Here is a 24,415-nt window from a genome sequence, read left to right as displayed (position 1 = left end):
CCGGAGCCTGTGCTCCACAACGGAAGAGGCCACAACAGTGAGAGGCCCGCGTACCGCAAAAAAAAAAAAAAGTAGTATGTAACCCAAATTAGAGATCCTAAGAAAAAGTAATAGGAACATTGTGGTAGGCTGAATAATGGCCCTCCAAGGTTGTCCACACCATTATCCCCAGAATCTGCAAATAGTCAACCTTACATGGTAACAGGGACATTGCAGACATGACTGAGTTAAAGCTCGTGAGACAGGGAGATTATCTGGGTGGGCTCTGTGAGGTAATCACAGGGGTCCTTAAAAGAGGGAAGCAGGAAGGACAAAAATCAGGGATACAGCCAAAAGGTGATGTCATGACAGAAGCGCTGGGAAGCAGATTCAGAGAGAGAAGATGCAACACTGCTGGCTTTGAAGATGAAGAAAAGTCAAGCCAAAGTCGAGCCAAGGGGTGCAGGCAGCCTCTAGAAGCTAGAAAAGGCAAGAAAAGAGGTTTCCTCTAGAGCCTCCAGAATGAGTCTCCATTTTAAGCTTCTGACCTCCAGAAGTATAAGATGATAAATTTGTGTTGCTTTAAGCTACTACATTTGTGATTACTTGTTAGAGTGGCAATAGGAAAGTGACACAAGTTAGCTAATAAGACTGAAATGTCTTAATAGCTAAAAAATCATAGATTTTGCTAAATCAGAAACAGAGTTTGGCAAAACTTGAGCAATAACAAAAATCCTACAATAAATACATTTTCCAACACAGATCATAAAAAATGTCATAATTCCTACCTCTCCAAGGGAGGGGGACGTATACTTTTAGAAAAGTAATAAGTAGTTATCGTGCCATTTCTCACACCACTTTCACTAACGAGTTAACCAATATAACCTGCCTTTTTTTAAATTGAGAAATGTGTTCATTCTGGTTCTGCTACCTCAAAGTTGATTTATTTAAAATAATCAAAAACTCTTAGACTGAATAAGATGCAAAATTTTAATGGAACAAAATGAATTTCAAATTATATTTCCCGTTTCAGACCTGTGCCAACTTTTAATCTAAATTTTGTTCACTTGACTTCATAACTACTCATTAGCTCTTGAAACTACGTATAGAGAATTGTGGTAAATCTAAAATTTTCTCCATTTACCACAATAATAATTTCTGAGTTACTATAAAACTCATGACTGGCAATGTTTATTATAACATGTAAGGGCTGATGGAACTATGCTTTGTGTTGAATCAAGGAAACATAAGTCTAATTTAAGGAAGTGGAAAGTCTGGTTTGGTGTCTGTATGACGGGGGTTAGGGGGAAGGAATTTACTTAAACCTATGAAGAGTACTTTGTGACTGGCTCTATTCTTCACATTTCACAAATTCATATAATTTAACCAAAAACCCTATATGATACGAACTGTGAGGGAATTGAGGCATCGAGAGGTTAAATAACTAGATAATAGCTACACAGGTCACGAGTGCCAGAACCAGGATTCAAATCTTGGATCCAAGCTCTTCATTACGTATGTTGTTTCATATGAGAATCAGATGTGTTACAGGCCATTCTCAAGCTAACAACATTCCACCTACCGTTTCAGCCATGCTTGTTATTACAGTACTGAAATACTTACACACCTGTTATCAAGCAGCTACTTCTCTGACACCTCTCAGCCTGCCCGAGCATCATTTCCCTGACCCTGCCTCAGAAATACCGGCACACAGGGAACTTCTGGTTAGAATTTTCGAGTTTGTTAAATATTTTTATAATCACCCCAGAATACGTGCCGATGGTGTAAGTTACAGTTCTTAGGGGAAACAAAGCTATCGGGTAAATAAAATACTCATAATCTGGAGTCACGTTTTACCAGAATTCCTCCAATTAAGCTGTGATAAAACGAAACAACCTCTTCTTGTGTCCCATTGCTGGACCACTATCTCCTCACACCCAGAGAGAGCATGAAAAGGTCATGCCCAAAATGCAAAAAGATCAAAGTTAGATAATTACTGGATTTTTAGCTTACAAAGGTGCTCATGATTTAAAGATTTTCAAGGGTAACTTTGACCCGATCATAAACTCTGCTGACTCTAGAACCTACACCCAGGATGCAAGAGGTCACCAGAGTACAGTTCTATGAAATGTCTACACAGTGTGCAAAAGGCATGTCCTTTGTTATTTATTTTATATTTATTAAATATAGAAAGGCAGAAGGTAATATGACAAAATATTAATGATGATTTCTGAGGAGGTAATTTTAGTTAGTAGATACATTTACTCTTTCAGCTTCATAATTGTATTTTCTAAATTTTCTACAAAGCACATGTACTAATTGTTATAACTTTTTTGGGGGATTCTAAATCAATGTTTCTTTGATGGTTTAAATTTATTTTCATGTATTACAATTAGTTCAAAGGAAATCTTTCTATTTCATCTATGTCAGGAAATCATCAGCTAGTTAGTCTCATCCCTTCAAACTCTGAGAATCGCTGATTCTGTGAAATATTGAATAAAATAAAAATTTAAAAAGTGAGAGAGCCTATAAAATAGTCACTATCCAAAAAATATCAGGTTGGATAAATTACTGTTAAAATCGCTAGCTAGGGGGCTTCCCTGGTGGCGCAGGGGTTGAGAGTCTGCCTGCCGATGCAGGGGATGCGGGTTCCCGGGTCTGGGAAGATCCCATATGCCGCGGAGCGGCTGGGCCCGTGAGCCATGGCTGCTGAGCCTGCGCGTCCGGAGCCTGTGCTCCGCAACGGGAGAGGCCACCACAACAGTGAGAGGTCCGCGTATCGAAAAAAAAAAAAAAAAAAAAAATCTCTAGCTAGGTTTCAAAAGGACATGGTGTATAAATTCAGAGCAGGACTCCATGAAAGAACACCTTACAAATCTAAGATCCATGAGTTTATATTCTTCAATGATTAATATTTTAGAAGACAGCGGGGGCTGGGAGGGATGAATAGGCAGAGCACAGAGAGCATTTTTAGGGTAGTGAACGTACCCTGTATGATACCATAATGATGGAGATATTTGTCCAAACTCATAGACTGTACAACACCAAAAGTGAACCCTAATGTAGGTTATGGACTTTGTGTGTCATTATGTGCCAATGTAGTTTCATCAGCTGTGACGAATGCACCATCCGGTGAGTCATGGTGACAGTGGGGAGGCTATGCTTGTGTGGGTGCAGGGAGATACTGGAAATCTCTGGACCTTCCTCTCAATTTGGCTGTGAACTTAAAACTGCTCTAAAAATAAATAAATAACCTCCTTTTAAAGTAATTTATGCATAGCTGAAGGCAGTGAGATCTGATGAGAAGAAAATGGAGCTGCTCAAAAGAACTAAATTCTCAAAATAAATCCCAGATATAAAAAAGAAACCATGTGGTGAAATTCTGATCATTACTGACTCTGGCTAATGGAGGTTGCTCATTCTGGTTTTTTCCCACCTATATTTTTAAATTTTTATGACAAATTCTTTTAACTTTTAAATCCATGTTTTATTTTAAAAGAAAGAAAGGAAAAATGCACAGGATTGTTTTCAAACGGTATATGCATTTTCTTGAATCAATGCCATGACCAACCCAGAAGTAAGATGACTCCTTCCTGAGAAAAAGTGAAGTGAAAATATGCTTAGAGTAGGAAGGGATGTCAGTGAAAACTTCTTTTGAAAAGTGAATACTAATGAGAATTCCTGGGAGGAATTGCAGGGGGCCCAGGTTCAATCCCTGGTCGGGGAACTAAGATCCCGCAAATGTGGTGAGGCCAAAAAAAAAAAAAAAAAAAGTGAATACTAAGCTTGGTCTTTATCTCCAGTTTGATAATAACAGCCATGTACGGATTTTTCATTCTCAAAGGGAGAAAAAGAAACTGAATTAGAATATACAATATACACAAACATCTATGTATATATAATATGCTATCTTAATCATACATTTTATACATATATATGTAATGTATACATTATATACACAAATTCAATACATGTCACACACACACAATCAAAATGAGAAGATCTAATGTGTAACGTGGTGACTACAGTTGATAACACCGTATTGTACAAGTGTATTGTACAATCCAATATTGTACAAAATACTGTATTGTACTGTACAATCTACTCTCTTGCTAAGAGAGTAAACTTAAATGTTTTCACCAAAAAAAAAAAGGTAAATATGTGAGGTGATGGATGTGTTAATTAACTTGATAGGGGGAACCCTTTCACAATGTATATGTATATCAAATCATCATGATATACACTTTAAATATCTTACAATTTTATTTGTCAATTATACCTTGATAAAACAAAAAATACATTTTTTTGTATTTTTATATTTAATTATACAGAGAGAAATAAATTTCTAGGCCCAAGATGAAGCTGCTCTTATCCAGGGTGCCACATCAGCAAACCGAAACTTGGGTAACCTTTGTGTCCCTGTAAATGCTCCTCTTGACCGGAAGTGCAATATATTCAGTCAGCCAATCCCCAAATGCCAAGCCAACTCTGGGCCTTCTCACCCCAAACAAGACTGACTATGTGGCCCCAGCCAATCAGATATTTTCTATTATTCCCTTCCTTATTCTTTAACCTATAAAAGCTCCTCGCCTTCGGCCTTATTTTGCAGTTCTCTGAAAGGAGACTGTCCATGAAGTGTTAAATTTTGTTTGTATCACCTAAACTGCTTTCTTTAATCATTTTTAACATATATAATCAAAATGAGAAAGGGCCTTCTAAACATAAAAATCAACTGGATAAACCATATAGGCAAAAAGCAATAAACTGAACCACATAAAAAGTAAAACCTATACATTTTATTTAAAAACCATGAAAAAGTTAAGTAAATGCAAAAGAAATTGAAAGCAGGACAAAGAAGCCAAGTAGAGTGAGTGATGAGAGGAGGAGGGAGCCAGGAAGGGAACGGAGGAAATAAAAGGTGAGTGGGCAACTTTCTGGGGCGCCTGGGTTTCTAAAAGCACCCGGTGAGCCCCAGCCTTGAGGTCTCTTTTCTAAACAACCTTCTACCCCCGAGGCCCACTCTCCTATTCTTTTACAAAATTCCCCTTTTTTGCATAGACTGAGTTACAGGCGATCCAAAGGTCCTTGATCAGGACAGACAGTAGGTGGGCAATTCACAAAAGAAGTAATACCAGTGGTCCCAAAACACATGAATACATGAATATTTTCAAATTCACTAGTCACATTTCCAAAAGAGCAAACAGAACTGTAATACTATTTTTACCTATCAAATTGGCAAATATTTTGTAAGATAAAAATATCGAGAATTAGTGCTTGAACCAAAAGTTGGTAGAATCTCCCCCAAAAGGCAATTTGGCAATATTTATCAAACTCTTTTAAAATGCCCATATACTGAATGTGTCATCTTTTCCTTCTGGAGGTATACTCTAAAGAAAAACTAGGGAATATAGATTAAAAATATATATATACAAGGAAGTTGACCATGAAATTACTTATTATAGGGACATACTGATGGGGAAATCAAATGTGCAAGAAATTAAATGACACAGTAAACTTCAAATATACAAAACACTTCAGATTTTTCTGATTTCCTTTTAAAGATAAATGCTCATTCTTACAATAGCCTACCATAGACTTCCACAGTTATATGCACAATCTTACTTCATAGCATTATTCTACACATGCTATTCTTTGTTTAAAACAGGTGTGACATGGGCAATTAACACAGCCATCACAGGGGTCTCATCATCTTTTTTTAAGGGGGTATAATATGGGGACTTGTACATCAATAATTTACTCATGTCTACAAAATGACAGCTAACACACACAGCGCTTGCCATTATGTCAGGCATTTTTCTAACTATTACAAGTTTTTACATATACTAACTCCTTTAAGCATCAAAACAACTCTATGAAATAGGGGCTTTCCATTATTATGCCTGTTTGCAAAGCCGAAACAGCAGCAAAGAAAGATTAAGGAACTTGCCCAAGGTCACACAGTTAATAAAGCAGGAGAACTAGGTTTCCAACCCAGACAGTGCATTTTTTAACTATTTGCTCTTGTCTAATAAACTCTAGTTTCACCCGCTCATTATTGACAAACATGAGCTGGCCCAAACGTTTGCTGTTATAAACAATAAACATTCTTGTGTATTCATTTTACATAGTTATATAATTATCTACATGAAATAAAGCACTGCAAGTAGAATTGATGAGTTAAAGAAAAAAGTTTTAATTTAAATACATATTGCCAATTCAGATGCATCAAAAATGTCCAGAGTTATTGAGTGTTTAATAAAGACAACGAGGACTTAGCATTCCTCAAGAATTATCAAAATAATAGGTGTGTGGTTTTGCTCAGACATTTATATAAATGTATTAATATAGTAAATATATTAATATAACAAATATATGTTATATAGGTAAGAAATTAATAACAACGATTACCTACAGGTTTTAGAAGGCTAGGAACAAAGGGGAGTGTGGATAGGGTTGGAAGGCAACTTTTCAAAGCATACCTATATATAAATGTGTGTATATTACACATTAATAGATATATTAAACAATGTGAATGTCCTACCTATTCCAAAATTATATCTAAAATTATAATTTATCATACAACTCTAGAAATAGAGGAGACCCAAGAGATAACCCAGTCTAACATCTTCATTTAATTTTACATAATTTAATGATCAAGCACTTCACCCTGTATAAACTTAGTGCTAAATCTGTGATGTCTGATTTCAAGCCACAGCTCCTCCTATTACGGTACTAGCTCCCAGTGAAAACATCCATTGATACATTCCAAAAGTTAAGTGCCATGCCCTCTTGCCCTATAAAACAGGAATCTCATAACAAAGCATGGAAGCTATTGAGTTATCTGTACATACCTCTGTAAAACTGAAGAAGAGGCCAATGCCGCCAACAAATCTCAAAACTTCTCCTGCGTATTTTCCTATTATTGGAGCGCAGGGTGAGCACTGGTGGCTGCTTTTCACACAGCTCTGTATCGATTTTCAAAAAAGAACTTTTATTTCAAAGTACATTTATAATGAGCTTATTAAAAAAAAAAACACCCACATAAAAACTACTGTCTGGAATATCACATCCAACTGGAGCCATGGCTCTTTAGTAGCGTCCAAAATCGTAAGGTGGCTCCTAAGATTCCCACCCCCAGGGTACGTGCCCTGAAGAACCACCCCTTGAGAGTGGAAGGGATTTGTGAATAATGATGCACTGTCACTCTCGTGTTTATGTGGCATTACATAAGACACTGTCTTAATAAAGTGAAGAGATTTTCACACTGCCTTTGATGCCATGTTGTGAGATGGCTGTAGAGTTAAGACCTGAGCAGCATCTAGGAACTTAGAGACACCAGAAAGAAAATGGGACTTCAGTCCTACAACTACCAGAAGCTGAATTCAACCAACAATAGCTTGGTAGAAGACCCCAAACCTGAGATGAGATTGTAGCCCTGGCCAATACCTTGACTTCATTCTGGTGAGATCCTGATGAACAGAGGACCTAGCTAAGCTATATGCAGGCTCCTGACTTAGGGAAACTAAGACAATAAACGGGTGTTGTTTTAACCACTAAAATTGTGATAATGTATTATATAGCAATAGAAAACTAATAACCCACAAAAGAGGACACAACGAGGGGATGTCCAGCTCAGGGCTCAGCGAGGGGGTAATAGGAGTTTCCCCAAAATATAAACACATGTAAACTTCCCAGGAGAGCCAAGCTCCAAGCTCCAAGTCCATCCCCATACGGGATTGGGCTGGACTTGGGAGGTCAGTGGTCTGGCCTGGGGCAACAGGAAGGCTCTAATTGATCTATCGCTAGCTCAGCTCCCAGAGAGAAAGGGCATGAAGTTGTGATGGGGAAGAAGGGAGAGAGGAAAGAGGGTGGTTCCTTGTGTCCTCCACCCTGGGGATGTTTAGCTGGTTGAGAAGCCCAATTTAGTACAGACCACTCCCCTCCCACCACCCTGATAGGCTTCCAAACCAAGATATTTACTTGCTGATCTGCTGTTATTTCTCTTCCACAACTTGCTCTAGGAGGATTTGACTGGGAAGGAATTAGGGGCAAAGAACCAAAAGCATCCGTGTCCGGCTGGGCCCTGGAATATTCAGTATCCTCAGGATGGATATTTGAGAACAGATAATTGATACAATAGTGTACACGGAATGTAATGCTGGTATATAAAAAACACTTTAAAAGTACAATTCAGCATCAGAAAGTCCACTTCTTCCATGTTAACCATTATTCATCTGTATGCAATACATCTCCAAAAAACATTTTATACTTTGTACTTACAGCCAGACAGGTGTCATTTGGGTTAAAACTTCGGAACCCACAGCAGTTTAAATTTCTCTGGATGTCATTTCGAGCACTTGCTGTATTGTTCCAACCAACTTCCAAAAGCTGACCCTAGAAAACGCATTTAAACATACATTAAAATGTGTCATCCTGGGACTTCTCTGAAGGTCCAGTGGTTAAGACTTCACCTTCCAAGGCAGGGGGTGCAGGTTCAATCCTTGGTCGGGGAGCTAAGATCCCACATGCCAAAAAAACAAAACATAAAACAGAAGCAATATTTTAACAAATTCAATAAAGACTTTAAAAATGGTCCACATAAAAAAAAATCTTAAAAAAAAGTGTCATCCCTGCATAAAATGTATAAAGCTGGAGCCTGCAACTCTTAAAACTGAGTGCACCTAATATAATACTCTTTATAAGAGCATCAAAACTTTTCAAAGGGTTACACTTCAATCTGCAACAAAAAGAAGGCGTGATTTCGATCCCAAGAATAAAACGTCTTCACGTTCACACGTGATTTAAAAGAAGCACTTAGGTCAAAGGACTAGTTTTCAGAGTGTAGCAAGACAAATTTTCCATTGCCCCAAAAGAGAGACCCATATTCTTCAAACAAATTAGAGTTTGAAGAGAATAATTGCCAGAATGAAACCACAAACATTCTGGAGCAAATGTTTCATTGCATAGAAGTAGGGAAAGACTGGGTGAATATCCATTAGCAGGAGCACTTTTTACCCAGTGAGGGCAAAATCCTACTTCAAGGATGCAGAAAATAGCAACACGTGGTGTTTTAGGGCTGTAAGCAGCCCCACTAAAGCAATGAGGAACAAAAGACTTCAGCCATGTGGAGTGAAATGGCATCCTGAACAAGAAGAAATTATTTTATATTCTAATCATTCCTCCCCCTTTCTTCCTACATGTACTATGTGGTATAATAAAGTAGAAAGAAAAAAAATCTTTGCTTACCTGTTGCTCCTGGTTCAGGGCTAAACAAGCACATGATACGGAAAACTGTACAATAAATACAAGTAAGAGAATAATCATGTACTGAGAATCAAAGTTAAGGATAGCTCTGGAAATGCTTAAAATAACATAAAACAGAGTTACCGGCAACTTCACAACTCCCTAGAAGGAAGTCACCCAGAAAACAGACCAAATGGCACTTAGAGAAAGTGCAAGAAGAATACACGTAATTTTTATTTTGATAATACACTGTAGGTATAATTATATAGAAAAATACTAACAATAATTATTTAAATGCTGATCTATTATAGAGAAAAGACTTGTGGTTGCCAAGGGGGAGGGGAGTGGAGAGGGATGGATTGGGAGTTTGGGATTAGCAGATGCAAACCGTTATACGTAGGATGGATAAACAACATGGTCCTACTGTATAGCACAGGGAACTATATTCAATATCCTGTGATAAACCATAATGGAAAAGAATATGAAAACAATATATATGTATAACTGAGTCCCTTTGCTATACAGCAGAAATTGAACACAACATTGTAAATCAACTATACTTCACTAAATTATTACTTCAATAAATTATTAAAAATAAATAAATAAAAAGCTGATCTATTATAATTTCATTTAGATTAAAATAAAAATTCTTACATAGATAAAAAAGGAAATAAGTAGAGATAAATGTACATAAGCTTTCTTAATATCAACTCTTAAAAAAATCATTGTGAAATTCTCAACCAAATATTAATGACTTGGAAAGGACATAGAAGTCTCTGAATCAGTTCAATGTAACTGAATTTGCAACACATAAATAGGATGATACTGAACTTGCAGAATACATTCGTCATGATGTGAAATGGAGAGAGAATATGTAAACATACAATAACTTAACCCTAAGAAATGTTCCTAATGTTGGTTGGACAAATACGCATAATGCTTGCCAGGAGTTGCTCTCTGGCAATTAATTTCCTAATGGTTATTTTAAATTAGTTGTAGTTATCACAGGAGTAATCAGTAAGATAAGAGCAAACCCAAGTGGGGTATAAATCCCACCTGTAAAAGAGGATACAAAAAAAAGCAACACCTGATGGTGTTTCACGGCTCCAATCAGCCCCACTAAAGCAATCAGGAACAAGAAGATGCCCACTGCGATGACCACACCGACCACCCGGAGACTGGAAATCAGCCCGAAGCCGATGCCCCACGCTGCAATTCCAATGAGCAGCAGACTAACCAACTGCAAAAACAACCACAAAGGGCAGTGATGGGGGGGTGGCGGGGGGAGAGAAGAAAGAGAGGAAAAGCGTCAATTTATCTATTAATATCAAGAACATTTTTCAGGCACCTACTTAGTATCTTACAAATGATTGCTAACACTCAATACTAGAATACACACATGATCTCACAGATAGTATTGTCTTAACAAGTTATATTAATCCTTGGCCGTGTTTTTGTTTTTTGTTTTTGCGGTACGCGGGCCTCTCACTGTTGTGGCCTCTCCCGTTGCGGAGCACAGGTTACAGACGCGCAGGCTCAGCGGCCATGGTTCACGGGCCCAGCCGCTCCGCGGCATGTGGGATCTTCCCGGACCGGGGCACGAACCCGCGTCCCCTGCATCAGCAGGCGGACTCTCAACCACTGTGCCACCAGGGAAACCCATTGGCCGTGTTTTTAAAACACAAACAATAATCTATAAAATTATTATGGAGCCTCAGAGGCCATCTGGCTTACTAAACCTAAACGATTTCTACTTAAGCTTTTGAAATAATAGCGTATGTAAAACTTTTAGACACCAACACATCTCAGTCCGACATACTGGTTTCTTCACGTGGAAATCACATATCTTTCCTTCAAAGCCCCGGACTGGGGCTTCCCTGGTGGCGCAGTGGTTGAGAGTCCGCCTGCTGATGCAGGGGACACGGGTTCGTGCCCCGGTCCGGGAAGGTCCCACGTGCCGCGGAGCGGCTAGGCCCGTGAGCCATGGCCGCTGAGCCTGTGCGTCCGGAGCCTGTGCTCCGCAACGGGAGAGGCCACAACAGTGAGAGGCCCGTGTACTGCAAAAAAACAACAACAAAAAAAAGCCCCGGACTGTAACCTTCTCTGTGCTGCCTTCCCAGTCCCCAGCAAACTAAATTCATCTCTCCATTCTCTGAGCAATCTCTGTTCTTCAAATATGGTTCCACTGTTCCCTTCAACACATGAACATTCGTTTCCAAGCCTGTCTCTCCTAGGAGTCTCTGAGCAACTTAGAGACCCCATCTTTTCACTTCTCTTTATCCCCAGAACCTATCACAGAACCTCGCCTTTGGAACAGTCAAAATATCTCACAATATTGTTGATGAAATGAATTGCCTTAGATATCACTGGCTATTCTGTGAGAATTCAAACAGAGAGAGAGACTATTAAAACTTTTAGGATGAACAGAGTATAAGAGATTTTAGCTACTCATAGTAAAAATGGCATTCTGAGCAAGAAGAAATTACTTTATATCCCAATCATTTAATTTATATTCTTATAAAACAAAATCAAGTGTAAGAGGTAAAACACATGCCTCAATCAGTTATTACCTGTAAAACTCAAAGTTACAGTTACTTCTTTAAAATAACACTTAAATAGCATGCCATATAAAGATTATAATCAACTGATAGAAGATACAACTTAAATAGGTATGGGGGGGGCAGGGTGGAGGGTGGAACAGGGAAGAGACAGTATCTTCAAGTCAATCGAGAGTCAGCCATTTCCTGGAGCAAGCTGACAGCTTAATACCTTGTTGGGAGGAATCAAAGTATGTAAAATAAACTTTCTAGCACCACTTCAAGGCTTAATAAACTTTGTTTTGAGATACAAAATAAATCATCACTCACTCAAATGGTTCTATACTCACATGTGTAATTTTTTATAAGTGTAGTCATTGTTTATCAGACACAATTTTTAAATGCCTTGGTATGTAAAACTTCTTATATGTATAGACATACAAGTAAAATGGCTAAATATGGACAAATACAGCAGCTATTTGTTTTTTTGGGGTTTTTTTTTTTGCGGTACGCGGGCCTCTCACTGTTGTGGCCTCTCCCGTTGCGGAGCACAGGCTCCGGACACGCAGGCTCAGCGGCCATGGCTCACGGGCCCAGCCGCTCCGCGGCATGTGGGGTCTTCCCGGACCGGGGCACGACCCCGTGTCCCCTGCATCGGCAGGCGGACTCTCAACCACTGCACCACCAGGGAAGCCCAGCTATTTGTATTTTTATCCATTTATTATAAAGCAGCAAAATTGGAGAATGAAAGCAACTATCTATAGCATGATAGGAACAAGTTATGGAGTTATATGGACTTGATGTTCTCCACTGAATTAGTACACAGAGGAAGTTTTTCTTTTTAGAGGGAGAAGAGGAAAAACTTCTCACAAATACTGCTACCCAGAAATTAGTCCTCCTCATTTTCTCAAATGCTTCTTCTCAGCAGATCCATTTGCTTCTGTCTCATTTTTATCAACTCACAGTCTTCTCACAACTTCAAACAATCTTGGATTGAGAAAAAGTCCTTGGGCGCATCACAAATGAGCTTATTTCTGACTTTGTTATACCCGAATACAACACATTTCCTTTCACGAGGTGTAAAAGGCAGAAGCCTGAAGGAGGTGTCAAGGAAGGAGAGGAAGATAATGCCAGAGGGGCCTCACCTCAGTGAGGGGAGAGAGCGATGCTTAGCATAGTCAACAAACACTGAAGATGGTCCACAGTCTCAACACATCAGAGCAGCTTGCTGTATCGGTCAGGGTTCTCCAGAGAAACAGAACCAATAGGATATATATTGAGAGAGAGTGAGAGAGAGAGATTTATTTGAAGGAACTGGCTGATGGAACTGTGGGGTCCACTAAGTCCAGAATGTGTAGGACGGGATGACAGGTTGGAAATTCTGACACGATTTCAGTGATACAGTCTTGAGACAGAATTCCTTCTCCTTTAGGAAACGTAGTCTTTGTGCTTAATGCTTTCATGTTTCATATCGTACATGAGGCCCATAACTACTTAAACTCAACTGAGGGTACATGTTAATCACAACTAAAAAATACCTTCAGAGCAACATCTAGACTGATGCTTGAAAAAGCATCTTGGCATCACAGCCCAGCCAAGGTGACATATAAAATTAACCAACACTTGGCAGCTTCAAGTCCTGGGTGTGATGACTATTTACTAACTTAATTAAATTCAGGGGCAGGACATTTACCCTATATTTCTTTGAGTCTTAGGGCCAAAAAGATCAGAAGCGTGCATAATATGACACATAAAATTCTTCTAACCCACCGTTTTAAAGAATCCTTTGGGAATTGTACCAAATCCTTAACAACATTAACGAAATTCTTATCACGAGTTAAATATTCATCAACAAATGGTTGGTGCCCACTACACATGGAAGCCAGAGACAAGCTACCCCTAAATACTGAAATTTAAATTCTTATAATTTTCATATGAAACAAAATATGTTCCTTTGATTTTTTTTTTCAACCATTTAAAAATGTAAAACCACTCTTAGTCGGCAGGCTGTACAATAATAGGCAATGGAATGGATGTGGTCCATGGGCTGCAGCTCGCTGACTCTCATTCTAGAATTCAATGTAGGAGATAATGAAAAACTACAATGGGACAAATCATTGCTATGTCAGAGATTTTTACAAAGTGGGTCAGAGTAGAGAACAATAATCAAAAATATCCAGATAAACAGAACACATCAAAGACTGCAAAGGAACCATAACAGAACACATAGTAGGCTGAAAAGTGACCCCAACTGAATATTACCGTATACAGCAAAAGAATGAATGCTATATCACATGGCAAAAGATGTGACTCAATTAAGGGTCTAAAAGGGACAAGCTTATCCTGGATTATCAGGCAGCCTCTAAGTGTCATCAAAAGTATCCTTACGAGAGAGGCAGAGGGAGAGTAGAGACAGAGAGAGGAGACAGCAATATCAAGACAGAGGCAGAGGGTGATGTGACCGCAAGGCAAGGGATGCTGGCAGCCACCAGAAGACAGAAGAGACAAAGTGGCAAGGAGGCAAGGAACAGATTCTCCCCTAGGGCCTTCAGAGGGAGTGCAACCACTTACTTGATGGTGAACTTCTGGCCTCGTGAACTGTTAGAATAGCTTTCTGCTGTTTTGAAGCCACCATGGTTGTGGTAATCTGTCACAGCAGCCCACACAAAACAATTCTCGCATTTGGAGATGAACAAGTCAGGAATGCATGTTACAGAAAGCTGCGTGATATTTTACCATCAACGTAATCCCTACCATGTAGCTGGAGTGAATTATTCAGGTATCCCTTGTCAGTACCCTCCCAGCAAACCAAATCCTTTATTGACAACAGCAGCATTTCAACAAAAGGAGAAAACTGCTCTCTGCTCTCTCAGCTACCCAAGTTACAGGCGTATTAATAATGAGAATCTTTTCCCCTTTGAAAAATAATGTCTATAACTAAAAGGGGGGTAGGGCACTTTATCACTTCTATAAGAAGTTCTAGCTTCCAGACTAGGCTTTATGCTGTTATTGAAAACATTATCTAGAACATTCACAAGTATCTTTCCTCTGATTTTTTTTTTCTAGGTAAGAGAAGAAAAAGGTTACACCCTTCTATGTACCTCTCACTCGAGAGTATTCCTCACCAAGTTCGCTCTGCTGTGTCTCTAATATAGTTTTAGTCATCCCCATCAATGATACTAGGCACCTCTCCTTCGAAAACATTTGAGAGGATGTATCACTTTCTTATTGCCATTTTAACAAATTAGCACAAGCTTAGTGGCTTAAAACACCACAAACGTATTCTCTTGTAATTCTGGAGGTCAGAAGTCCAACATGGGTCTTACTAAGCTAAAGTAACAGTGTCAGTAAGACTTCATTCCTTCTGGAAGCTCTAGGGGAGAATCCATTTCTTTGCCTTTTCTAGCTTCTAGGAGTCACTTGCACTCCTTGGCCGGTATATCCCCTTTCTCCATCTTCAAAGCCAGCTGTGTTGTATCTTCAAATTTTCAGACTGCAACCTGCTTCTCTAAGCACATCACTTTCTCTGAGTATAAGCCACTTACATCCCTCTTATACAGACCTTTGTGATTATATAGGGCTCCCAGTAACCCAGAATAATCGCCTATCTCAAGATGCTTAATTTAATCACATCTTCAAAGCCCCTTTTGCTACATAAGGTCACATATTCACAGGTTCTAAGGATGAGGATGTGAAACTTTGGTGGGAGAAGAGTATTACTCATCCTACCATAGAACTTGGGCAACTGAGTTACCCACGTAACTGAGTCCTTCCTGCTACTCATACTTTAAAATATTGAAAAAGACAACATTTTATTTAAATATTTAGCTGAGGGACTTCCCTGGTGGTGCAGTGGTTAAAAATCCACCTGCCAATGCAGGGGACATGGGTTCCAACCCTGGTCCAGGAAAATTCCACATGCCGTGCAACAACTAAGCTCATGCACCACAACTACTGAGGTTGCGCTCTAGAGCCCTCGAGCCACGACTACTGAAGCCCGTGCGCCTACAGTCCACGCTCCGCTACAAGAGAAGCCACCGCAATGAGAAGCCCGTGCACCGCAACGAAGAGTAGCCCCTGCTTGCCGCAACTAGAGAAAGCCCGCGCGCAGCAACAAAGACCCAATGCAGCCAAAAATAAATTAATTAACAAAAAAGATAAACAAATAACTCTTAAAATAATATATATTTATTTATATGTATATTTATATATATATATATAGCTGAGTGCAGAGAAACTATGGGAAATTCCCACAGGCCAGAAAGGAAAGGAGAACTGAAAGTCAGACGGCAAGCATACAACTGGCACTGTGTGGCCATGAGAGGGTGCAAAGGAATTCCCAGATCAGAACTGTCCCTAAAGGGGAAGGACTTGGGTTTTAAACCAGGCAGAAGCGGGAAGCTGAACTAAGACCCTTGCATGTCTAGACCTCCAGAAAGCTGTATTTCCAGTGTAAAAGGTCACAGAAAGGTCACTATACAAAATCAACAGCATGCTGATGCACCTCTAAATCTCTTCATGCACTTCCTTAAAAGCAATTTGTAATAGGTGCCCAAAATATGACGTACATATAAATAAATCTAAAAGAAGTATTACGACACATCCATGGAGAAAATTATGAAATGAATTGAAGAACATGGAAAAGACCTAAATTAAATGAAGAGATTTATCATGTTCACGGTGGGAACACTCGTTATAATAGAGCATCAATTCACCTCCAATTTAGCCTACAAATTTCACGTATTTCTAGTCAAAGTCTCATGGTTTTGGGTAAAAATTTATACAATGATCCGTTAAGTTACATGGAAGAATAAATGTCATCAAAGAGCTAGGAATATTTTTAAGAAGATTAAAGAGAAAGGCCTGTGTCTGCTGCACTTTTTCTCAGCCCAGCTACACTGTCACTAGCACCCTGCATAAGAAATGCTCCTAGTGGCAAATCAACCTTTGTCAGTGGTCACATTTAACTGTCCCAAATTCTGTCTTTGTTATTGCTTTCACCATGCTCTTCAAAACCTGAGCCTGACTCTATAGCTTTTGAATGTGTTTTATTTTTTTTATTTAGTAAAATTAAATATATAAATAAAACTAAAAGAACTAAAGAAGTTAAAAATAATCCAAACAAACATCAGAATTTATTATAATGGTTTGGTAATTAAAATCAAGTAACTAAACAAACCAACAGTGTGGGCTTGATGAGATACGGAATTCTACATCAGTAGGGAAAGAGCAGTCTTTAATTAATAGCTCTTCCACAACTACCTTCCCATTTTGAAAAATAATAGTAGTAATCTCTACCTCATGCCATAGATTTAAAGCCTAAATATAAAAAGCAAAATTTTAACTTTTGGGGAAAAAAATACAGAAAGATATTTTGCCTTTGTGGTTAAAGAAACACTCTTAAACAAGACCCCCCAAAAGCACGTATAATACAAATATGTCATTTACTACATACAAGAAGTATTCAAAATATTTTACATTTATTAACTAATTCAGTCTTCTCAACAACCCTAAGACGTAGGTAGTACTATTGCCTCCATTTTCCAGATGGGGGAAGTTGTGCACAGAGATGTTAAGAAATTAGCTCAAGGTTACACAGCAAGGAAGGGATAGAACTGCGATATGAATCCATGTTCTAACCCACCAAACTATACCTCACATTAAAATTTTAAATTCTATATGATAAAAAAAACAGAAAAATGTCAGATATGCCTAGGACTAGAAGATATTTCCAGCACAGAAGTATATATTAAAGAACACTTACAAATCAATTTAAAAGGACAAAAAGCACACTGAAAAGTGGTCAAAGGTAATGAGAGGCAGTTCACTGAAGAAGAATCCAAAAGGCCAATAAACAAATGAAAGATGTTAGATCTCATTATATATCAGGAAAGCAAAAATTAGAACAATGAGGTACTCACTAGTGAACCTCAGAGTGGATCTCACATTCACTAGATTGGCAAACATTAAGCCTGATGACATGAGGATGCAGAGAACCTAGAACTCACATTCCAGTAGAAGTGTCAACTGTTGCAGGCACTTTACAGAACAATTTGGCAGCACCTCAAAAAGTTACAGATACGTGTCTCTTACTAACCCAGCAATTCTGCTTCTAGGTTAATATCCAAGAAAAATGCCCATGTCCCCAGCCAGACATACATGTATTAGGATTTTACTGCAGCCTTGGTTGTAATAGTAAAAAATGTAAAACAACCTCAAACACCATGACTAGGGAATTCACAAACTCTGGTGTGATCACACAGTAGTATACAAGTGTTAATCTATTTCTATTAAATCTATAAATTCCAAACATAAAAATAAAACAAGTTGTATAAATATTGATAAAACAGACCATTTACATAAGTTTGCAAACACAAAAACAACACTTTAGGACTTCCCTGGTGGCGCAATGGTTGCAAGTCCGCCTGCCGATGCAGGAGACACGGGTTCGTGCCCCAGTCCGGGAAGATCCCACATGCCGCGGGGCGGCTGGGCCCGTGAGCCATGGCCGCTGAGCCTGCGCGTCCGGAGCCTGTGCTCCGCAACGGGAGAGGCCACAACAGTGAGAGGCCCGCGTACCGCAGAAAAAAAAAAAAAAAGAATCCACCTGCCAATGAAGGGGACATGGGCTCGAGCCCTGGTCCGGGAAGATCCCACATGCCACGGAGCAACTAAGCCCGCGAACCACAACTACTGAGCCCACACGCTGCAACTACTGAAGCCCACGCGCCTAGAGCCCGTGCTCCGCAACAAGAGAAGCGACCGCAATGAGAAGCCCGAGCACAGCAAGGAAGAGTAGCCCCCGCTCTCGGCAACCAGAGAAAGCCCACGCGCAGCAACGAACACCCAACGCAGCGAAAAATAAATTATTTTTAAAAAAACCCACTATATTTTCTCTGTGGTTGATTACCAGATCAAATTGTCATATATAAACATGCATAGAAATGACGTATGTTGATTTTAGGATAGTGAGTATGATACTTTTGGTGGGTGGAAAGGGAACAGAGAGGGGCCCTTTATAACTTTGAACCTCTTAGGAAGAGACATAGCAAAACACTGGCATTTGTGAAATCAGGCTGTTGGGATCACATGAGTCCACCATATTACTTTCTGTGCACATAAAGCATTTCCAAGTTACAAGTAGCCTGAAAATGTAACAACCCTTTTCTTACTGGAACACCAATACTAAATCTTCCGCTTTGCTTTCCTCTGTAAATCTGTCCAACTTGCCTCATCCAACTTTTTTCCTCACAATTCCCCAAACATGGCTACTCGCATCAAGATATTCTCATTTGTCTCTCAAATATTTCACATTAATTCCCAACTGTGCATCTCCAGGTACTGCTCACATTCTCCCCTACAATTTGCACCCACTTAAGAAAAAGGAAGGCTTTCAAATGAAGGTGGTAGAGACCTGAAGACAGTAGGTAGTAATTCATTGACTCTCCACTTGTTTATAACAGAAAGTGAAGCTCTAGGTCTGTCATACTTGGGAAGACTCACGTGTGCATCTTGACACCACCCTATCACCTCCTTCTGGTACCCGAGTCCTATATACACATTCTCATTTGTAACGTGGAAGAGAACATGATTTAACTGTCCAATCAAAGACAAATTTTTCATTTATTACCACAACAGAGAAACTGTCCAAACATAAACTTACTTAAGTGACTCAATTTTATGATAAACCCCCAAAATATGTTTGGGTTTTTTGGGGTTTTTCTAAACATTTATTTATTTATGGCTGCATTGGGTCTTCATTGCTTCTTGCGGGCTTTCTCTAGTTGCGGTGAGTGGGGGCTACTCTTCCTTGCGGTGCACAGGCTGCTCATTGCAGTGGCTTCTCTTGTTGCGGAGCACGGGCTCTAGGCGCGCGGGCTTCAGTAGTTGTGGCACAGGGGCTCAGTAGTTGTGGTTCGCGGGCTCTAGAATGCAGGCTCGGTAGTCATGGCGCACTGGCTTAGTTGCTCTGCGGCATGTGGGATCTTCCCGGACCAGGGCTCGAACCCGTGTCCCCTGCATTGGCAGGCAGATTCTTAACCACTGCACCACCAGGGAAGCCCTGTTTGGATTTTTTAATAAAGCAAAATTGAAAACATAAATGTTTTTGGGTGTGACTGCTGTCTCTAACACACTGTAACAAAAATCCCCAAGTACTCATAATTAACTTTTTAAATTAGAAACCACACCTAAAGTTTTATGATATGCCTCTAATTAGATCTGATTATCAGTGTTTCTTTAACTTTTACTAAGAAGGAGCCTTTTAAAGGTAATAATGAAGCAATTTATTTCTGAATAGTGGTAATTGTATGTTATGGCTGGTTTGTAATTTTGAAGAGAATGGGATTATGTGAAGTCTTCCAAATGAGTGATATAAAAATTATGGATTCCAATAAGATTCTAACTGTATAATTAAAAAGCCTGCTTGTAACTAGAACCTGGTAGACAAAGAAACTGCATGAATTTTTTGTTTAATAATAACAACAGTTTCCTTATGAGACCAATGGTAATAGAAAGTAAATTTAGACCTATGACAAATAGTTTCCTTCCTTTGGGAGACAGAAGGCTGATAAAAACAAATTATGGATCTGTTAACTTGTTGATAGCAATGTTATTTATGAACAGGAAGCGCCAACCTTTCCTGTTCTCTCTTTAAAACAAAGAAAAGTGAATCATACAAAAAATGAGCTTTTAAAGGAGACAGTACAAAAGCTAAAATTTCTGAAAAGCCATGCCAAGGCAAGATTATAAAAGTGTCTATAACTGGTATTGCTTCCCCAAGCAAATCCTTAAAAAAGGAGGTGGTGGCAAAACTATTAGTGCGCACATGGATAGATTCTTTTTTTAAAAAAATTTTTTTATTTTTATTTTTGGCTGCATCGGGTCTTAGTTGCGTGGGATCTTTCATTGTGGTGCCCTGGCTTCTCTCTAGTTGAGGCTCGTGGGCTCAGTAGTTGCGATGCGTGGGCTTAGTTGCCCCGTGACATGAGGGATCTTAGTTCCCTGACCAGGGATCGAACCTGCATCCCCTGCATAGGAAGGAGAATTCTTAACCACTGGACTGCCAGGGAAATCCCATAGATTCTGATGAAGGAGGGCACTAGCGGCACAAAGCTATCTGGCCAGTGACCCTAACCGAGTCCCCTCATTTTATAGGTGATAAATCAGAGTAGCAAAATGACATACCCAATGACAGAGGCAGAACTGTGGCAACCTTTCTGTTTGGTGCATTTTTTTCTTCCTGTAGGACCATATCATAGTGCCTAGCAACATAGTTAAGTAATTTTTAACATCGAGATATAATAGTAAAGACAATATTATAATGCATAAGAAACTGTAGTTCTTGCTTTGTAGCCAGATTGATATAGGTTTGACTAGCGTCTCCTTGACTTACTTCCTATGAGATCTGGTTGCACAGTCACGTATAAACGAACAATAAGGTCCTCACTCATACAGCTTTGCTATTAGTTAACTACCAAATCCTTGCTTATTCATTTTGTGCTTATTTTTCTTTTACCCGACCTAGAAAATTTGTCACATATGCCAACATTCATACACAAGCACACAGTGCATTGCCTGGAGGAGGGGAGCAAGAAATCCTAGTCGGGATGCACAGTCTTTATTTTTGAGATCACTCTAGCAAATAAAATTATTTAAAACTAATAAACATGTATTTACGCACTTTTTGGATCAATTACACACAATGCCACTCCAGAAGAAAGAAAAAAAGTGTTGTGCATAATGTTCTTTACAATCTAGCTTAAGTAGGTGTTGAAGCATTAAACCACTACAGTAGGCCTTTCACGTGATGGAGTTGCTAGAACATTCTAGAATTAGGAATAGAAGATTCAAATTCCTACTCAGAGGACAAGTGATCTCTGTAGGGGACATACGGTGTTTTTACAACCCAGCACATACATTTCTTATAAAACCCATAATCACAGTGTCTCACTGGCCCCCTCTAACCACTGCCAGCAGCAATCATGGTTGCTCATCCTCCTACACACAGTGATTGGTTCATGGGTTGGGTCCATAAACCAACAGGGTTAATTAGTATGTCCCATATGATCATACAGGAATATTGAAAGAGAAAAAAAGGGTTCCTCTGGTATAGCAAGCCATAAGGACAATTAAAATTGATTCTGCCAGTGGCCATCTTGCACATGGAAAATTCTGGCCTCAAAAAGAATCTACGCAGAGGCAAGCTGGGCTGAGAAGTGGATAGAAGAACAAGAGAGTTCTGACCTTTTCTGAGCCCCTTGATCCAGCCATACTTGATGATCCAACTATTGAATCTCCCAATTATATCCTTCTAAGAGTTTGTGCTATCCCGCCAACACATTCTTTTAAGTTCATTTATAACTTATAAAGAATTCTGGTCAAGGCAAGCTTCATCTTGCAAGTGTTTATCATAACATTTTTAATACTTGCAAACTTGCAGTGACCCTGTCTACCTTCCCCACTGTGACCACCTTCCCCGCCTAGACTAACTCTAAATCCTTCACTTTGTCAATGGGCTTTTACAAAACAGGAGCACTTCCTTTTAGCCTAAAAGACCTCCCTGAAACTGTTTACTCTAAGGACCACACGAGAAGTGACTCAGTGGGCCAGAGAAATGTCCTAGGCCACCTCCCTCCTGCAAACACCCTCCCCAGGCTTACCAAATTGAACTCCAGCCTCAATTTTACTGCTGAGCAGGTCAGTGGTTGCCTGCAAATTGGGAGCAAAGGTTATGTGCCAGGAGAGAGGGATTACAAAGGAGGATAAGGAAACTTTGGGGGTTGATTATGTTCAAGGTCGTGAAAGCAATGATGGCTTCACAGGTGTATATATGTGTCACAACTTTATCAAATTTATACTTTAAATATGTGCAGCTTATTGTATGTCATTAATACCTCAATAGAACTATTCTAACACACACACACACACACACACACACACACACACACACACACACACACACAGAGCTTTATGAGGAAAAGCATTTTACAGCGTTATCCTTCTTGCAGCAGGGAACAAATCCTGATGCCTAGAGTTGCAGATGTAATTGGGTGACAAAGAAGAAAGTCACATACCAAGGATGGTAGGGCAGGATAATTGGGACCTTGATAACATGCTTGCATTGTGCACCTTCTGTAGATTACCTACTTCTAGACATCTTGCTACATGAAAATAATACAGCTTACTATTCGAAGCAGCAGTAGCTGCGTTTCTCTTACCAGCAGCTGGACTCTATTCCTAATATGGTAGTCTTTGATGGTCTTTAACTTAAAGCCAATAGATCAGGTGATTCCCATGCCGGCTATCTTTTGTTTCTAATCTCAGAATAAAGTCCAAATACCAGGCTGACAAATCCAAGAATGCGAAGGGCCTGGCTTACCTCTCAAGGTAACTCATTAGCCACTATTCCCCACCTCCAGTCATACTTCGAATTCTTCTAATGAGCCCTCTACACTTTGAGAGCCATACAGTCAAAGCACGTGTTGACCTGATATTCCTAGAATGTGGCTAAGTGCCTGGTACAGAAGAGGTACTCACAATACACCGCAGATGGAAAGAGCTCATGATCTTGTTCATTATGCTTTAGGGATAGGGAAATGCTTATTCCCTAACATAATCAATATTTGGGGTGAAGAAATCCAGCCTCATGTGTTCCAGATTATTCTTTCTCTATATAACCTATAAAAGAGAGTTTCATTCTTTCACCAAATATCCACCACACTGCAGAAACAACATGCAAAGAGAGAGCATTTCTAGAGCAGCTACACTTTTTGAGCATCCAAATTCTACCAGGGTAAGTGAATTGTTTTGAGGACGAAAGAGGAACGTAGAACTTTGAAAAAACTGGATGCGATTCTGCAGTTAAATCATTCAAAAATGTTTTGTCAGCACCAAAGCAAGAGAGAAGACGTGATGACAGTGGAGGGTAAGGAACTTAAAGCAGTAATAAGATTTAAAAGGACTGTACCACCGAAATGTAACGCAGCATCCACCGATACATGAAAAACTAAGGCCCCAGACCTCTCCATGCTTCAACAGTCATAAGAGTAATTACACGTGACACTGGACTCTCCCTCTGAACTTCTGCCTAATGTGAACAACTGAAGAACAATTCAGTGATTATGAAGCATGTGTTTCTCTGATACCAAACATCTGGATGGAAACTTGAAAATTCTGTAAATAATCTGGAGACTGCTAAATATCCAGACATTCAGTGTTGAAGCCAAGACCGCAGTTCTTCGTCTCATTGTCATTCCTCAGATGATACAAGGAAGGCTCATGTGCTGTTGTCACATATTTTTCTTCTCTGTGTTCTCCTTGGTGCCAAGCAGATTGCTTTATACTTACAAGGCACGGAATACATAATATATAATATCTGCTGGGAAGAAATTATAAAGAGAATCAAAAGTAAGGCATCCTGACTTGCCATTTTCCAAGGATAACTGGTTTGAGGTAGCACTCACAACTGCCAACAAAGTTTCAACCCCACCCTACGTCTTCCTTCTTCGGAGCAGTTTTGGGAGAGAAGAAGTGGAATTATGGGTGAAACAGCCCTGCACTGCCTCCTTCTTTCAATCAACTAAATGTCAACCACATGGCAAGGCTGTGCTGGGCATTCAGGAAAGCCGGAGTGATTGGGACACGGTCCTTACTGT

At 39.5% G+C, this 24,415-nt stretch overlaps 1 protein-coding gene across 1 annotated transcript in view; it reads right to left on the bottom strand.

The window, feature by feature from the left end:
- Positions 1–24,415, bottom strand: part of TSPAN13 (tetraspanin 13) — a 33,956-nt gene that overhangs the window by 1,395 nt on the left and 8,146 nt on the right. The window contains exons 2-5 of the mRNA XM_027102589.1: positions 10,295–10,462; positions 9,226–9,306; positions 8,260–8,373; positions 6,831–6,944 (exon numbers count right to left, since the gene is read on the bottom strand). Of these exons, the coding sequence (XP_026958390.1) occupies positions 6,831–6,944; positions 8,260–8,373; positions 9,226–9,306; positions 10,295–10,462 (477 nt within the window). The remainder of the gene's footprint in view (positions 1–6,830; positions 6,945–8,259; positions 8,374–9,225; positions 9,307–10,294; positions 10,463–24,415) is intronic.

Source organism: Aethalodelphis obliquidens, unplaced genomic scaffold (genome assembly GCF_003676395.1).
Source record: "Aethalodelphis obliquidens isolate GAN/ISIS:26980383/991018 unplaced genomic scaffold, ASM367639v1 scaffold5, whole genome shotgun sequence".
Taxonomy (NCBI): Eukaryota; Metazoa; Chordata; class Mammalia; order Artiodactyla; family Delphinidae; genus Aethalodelphis; species Aethalodelphis obliquidens.
Note: the sequence above shows the minus strand (reverse complement) of the source record. Positions and strands in the feature narration are given on the sequence as shown.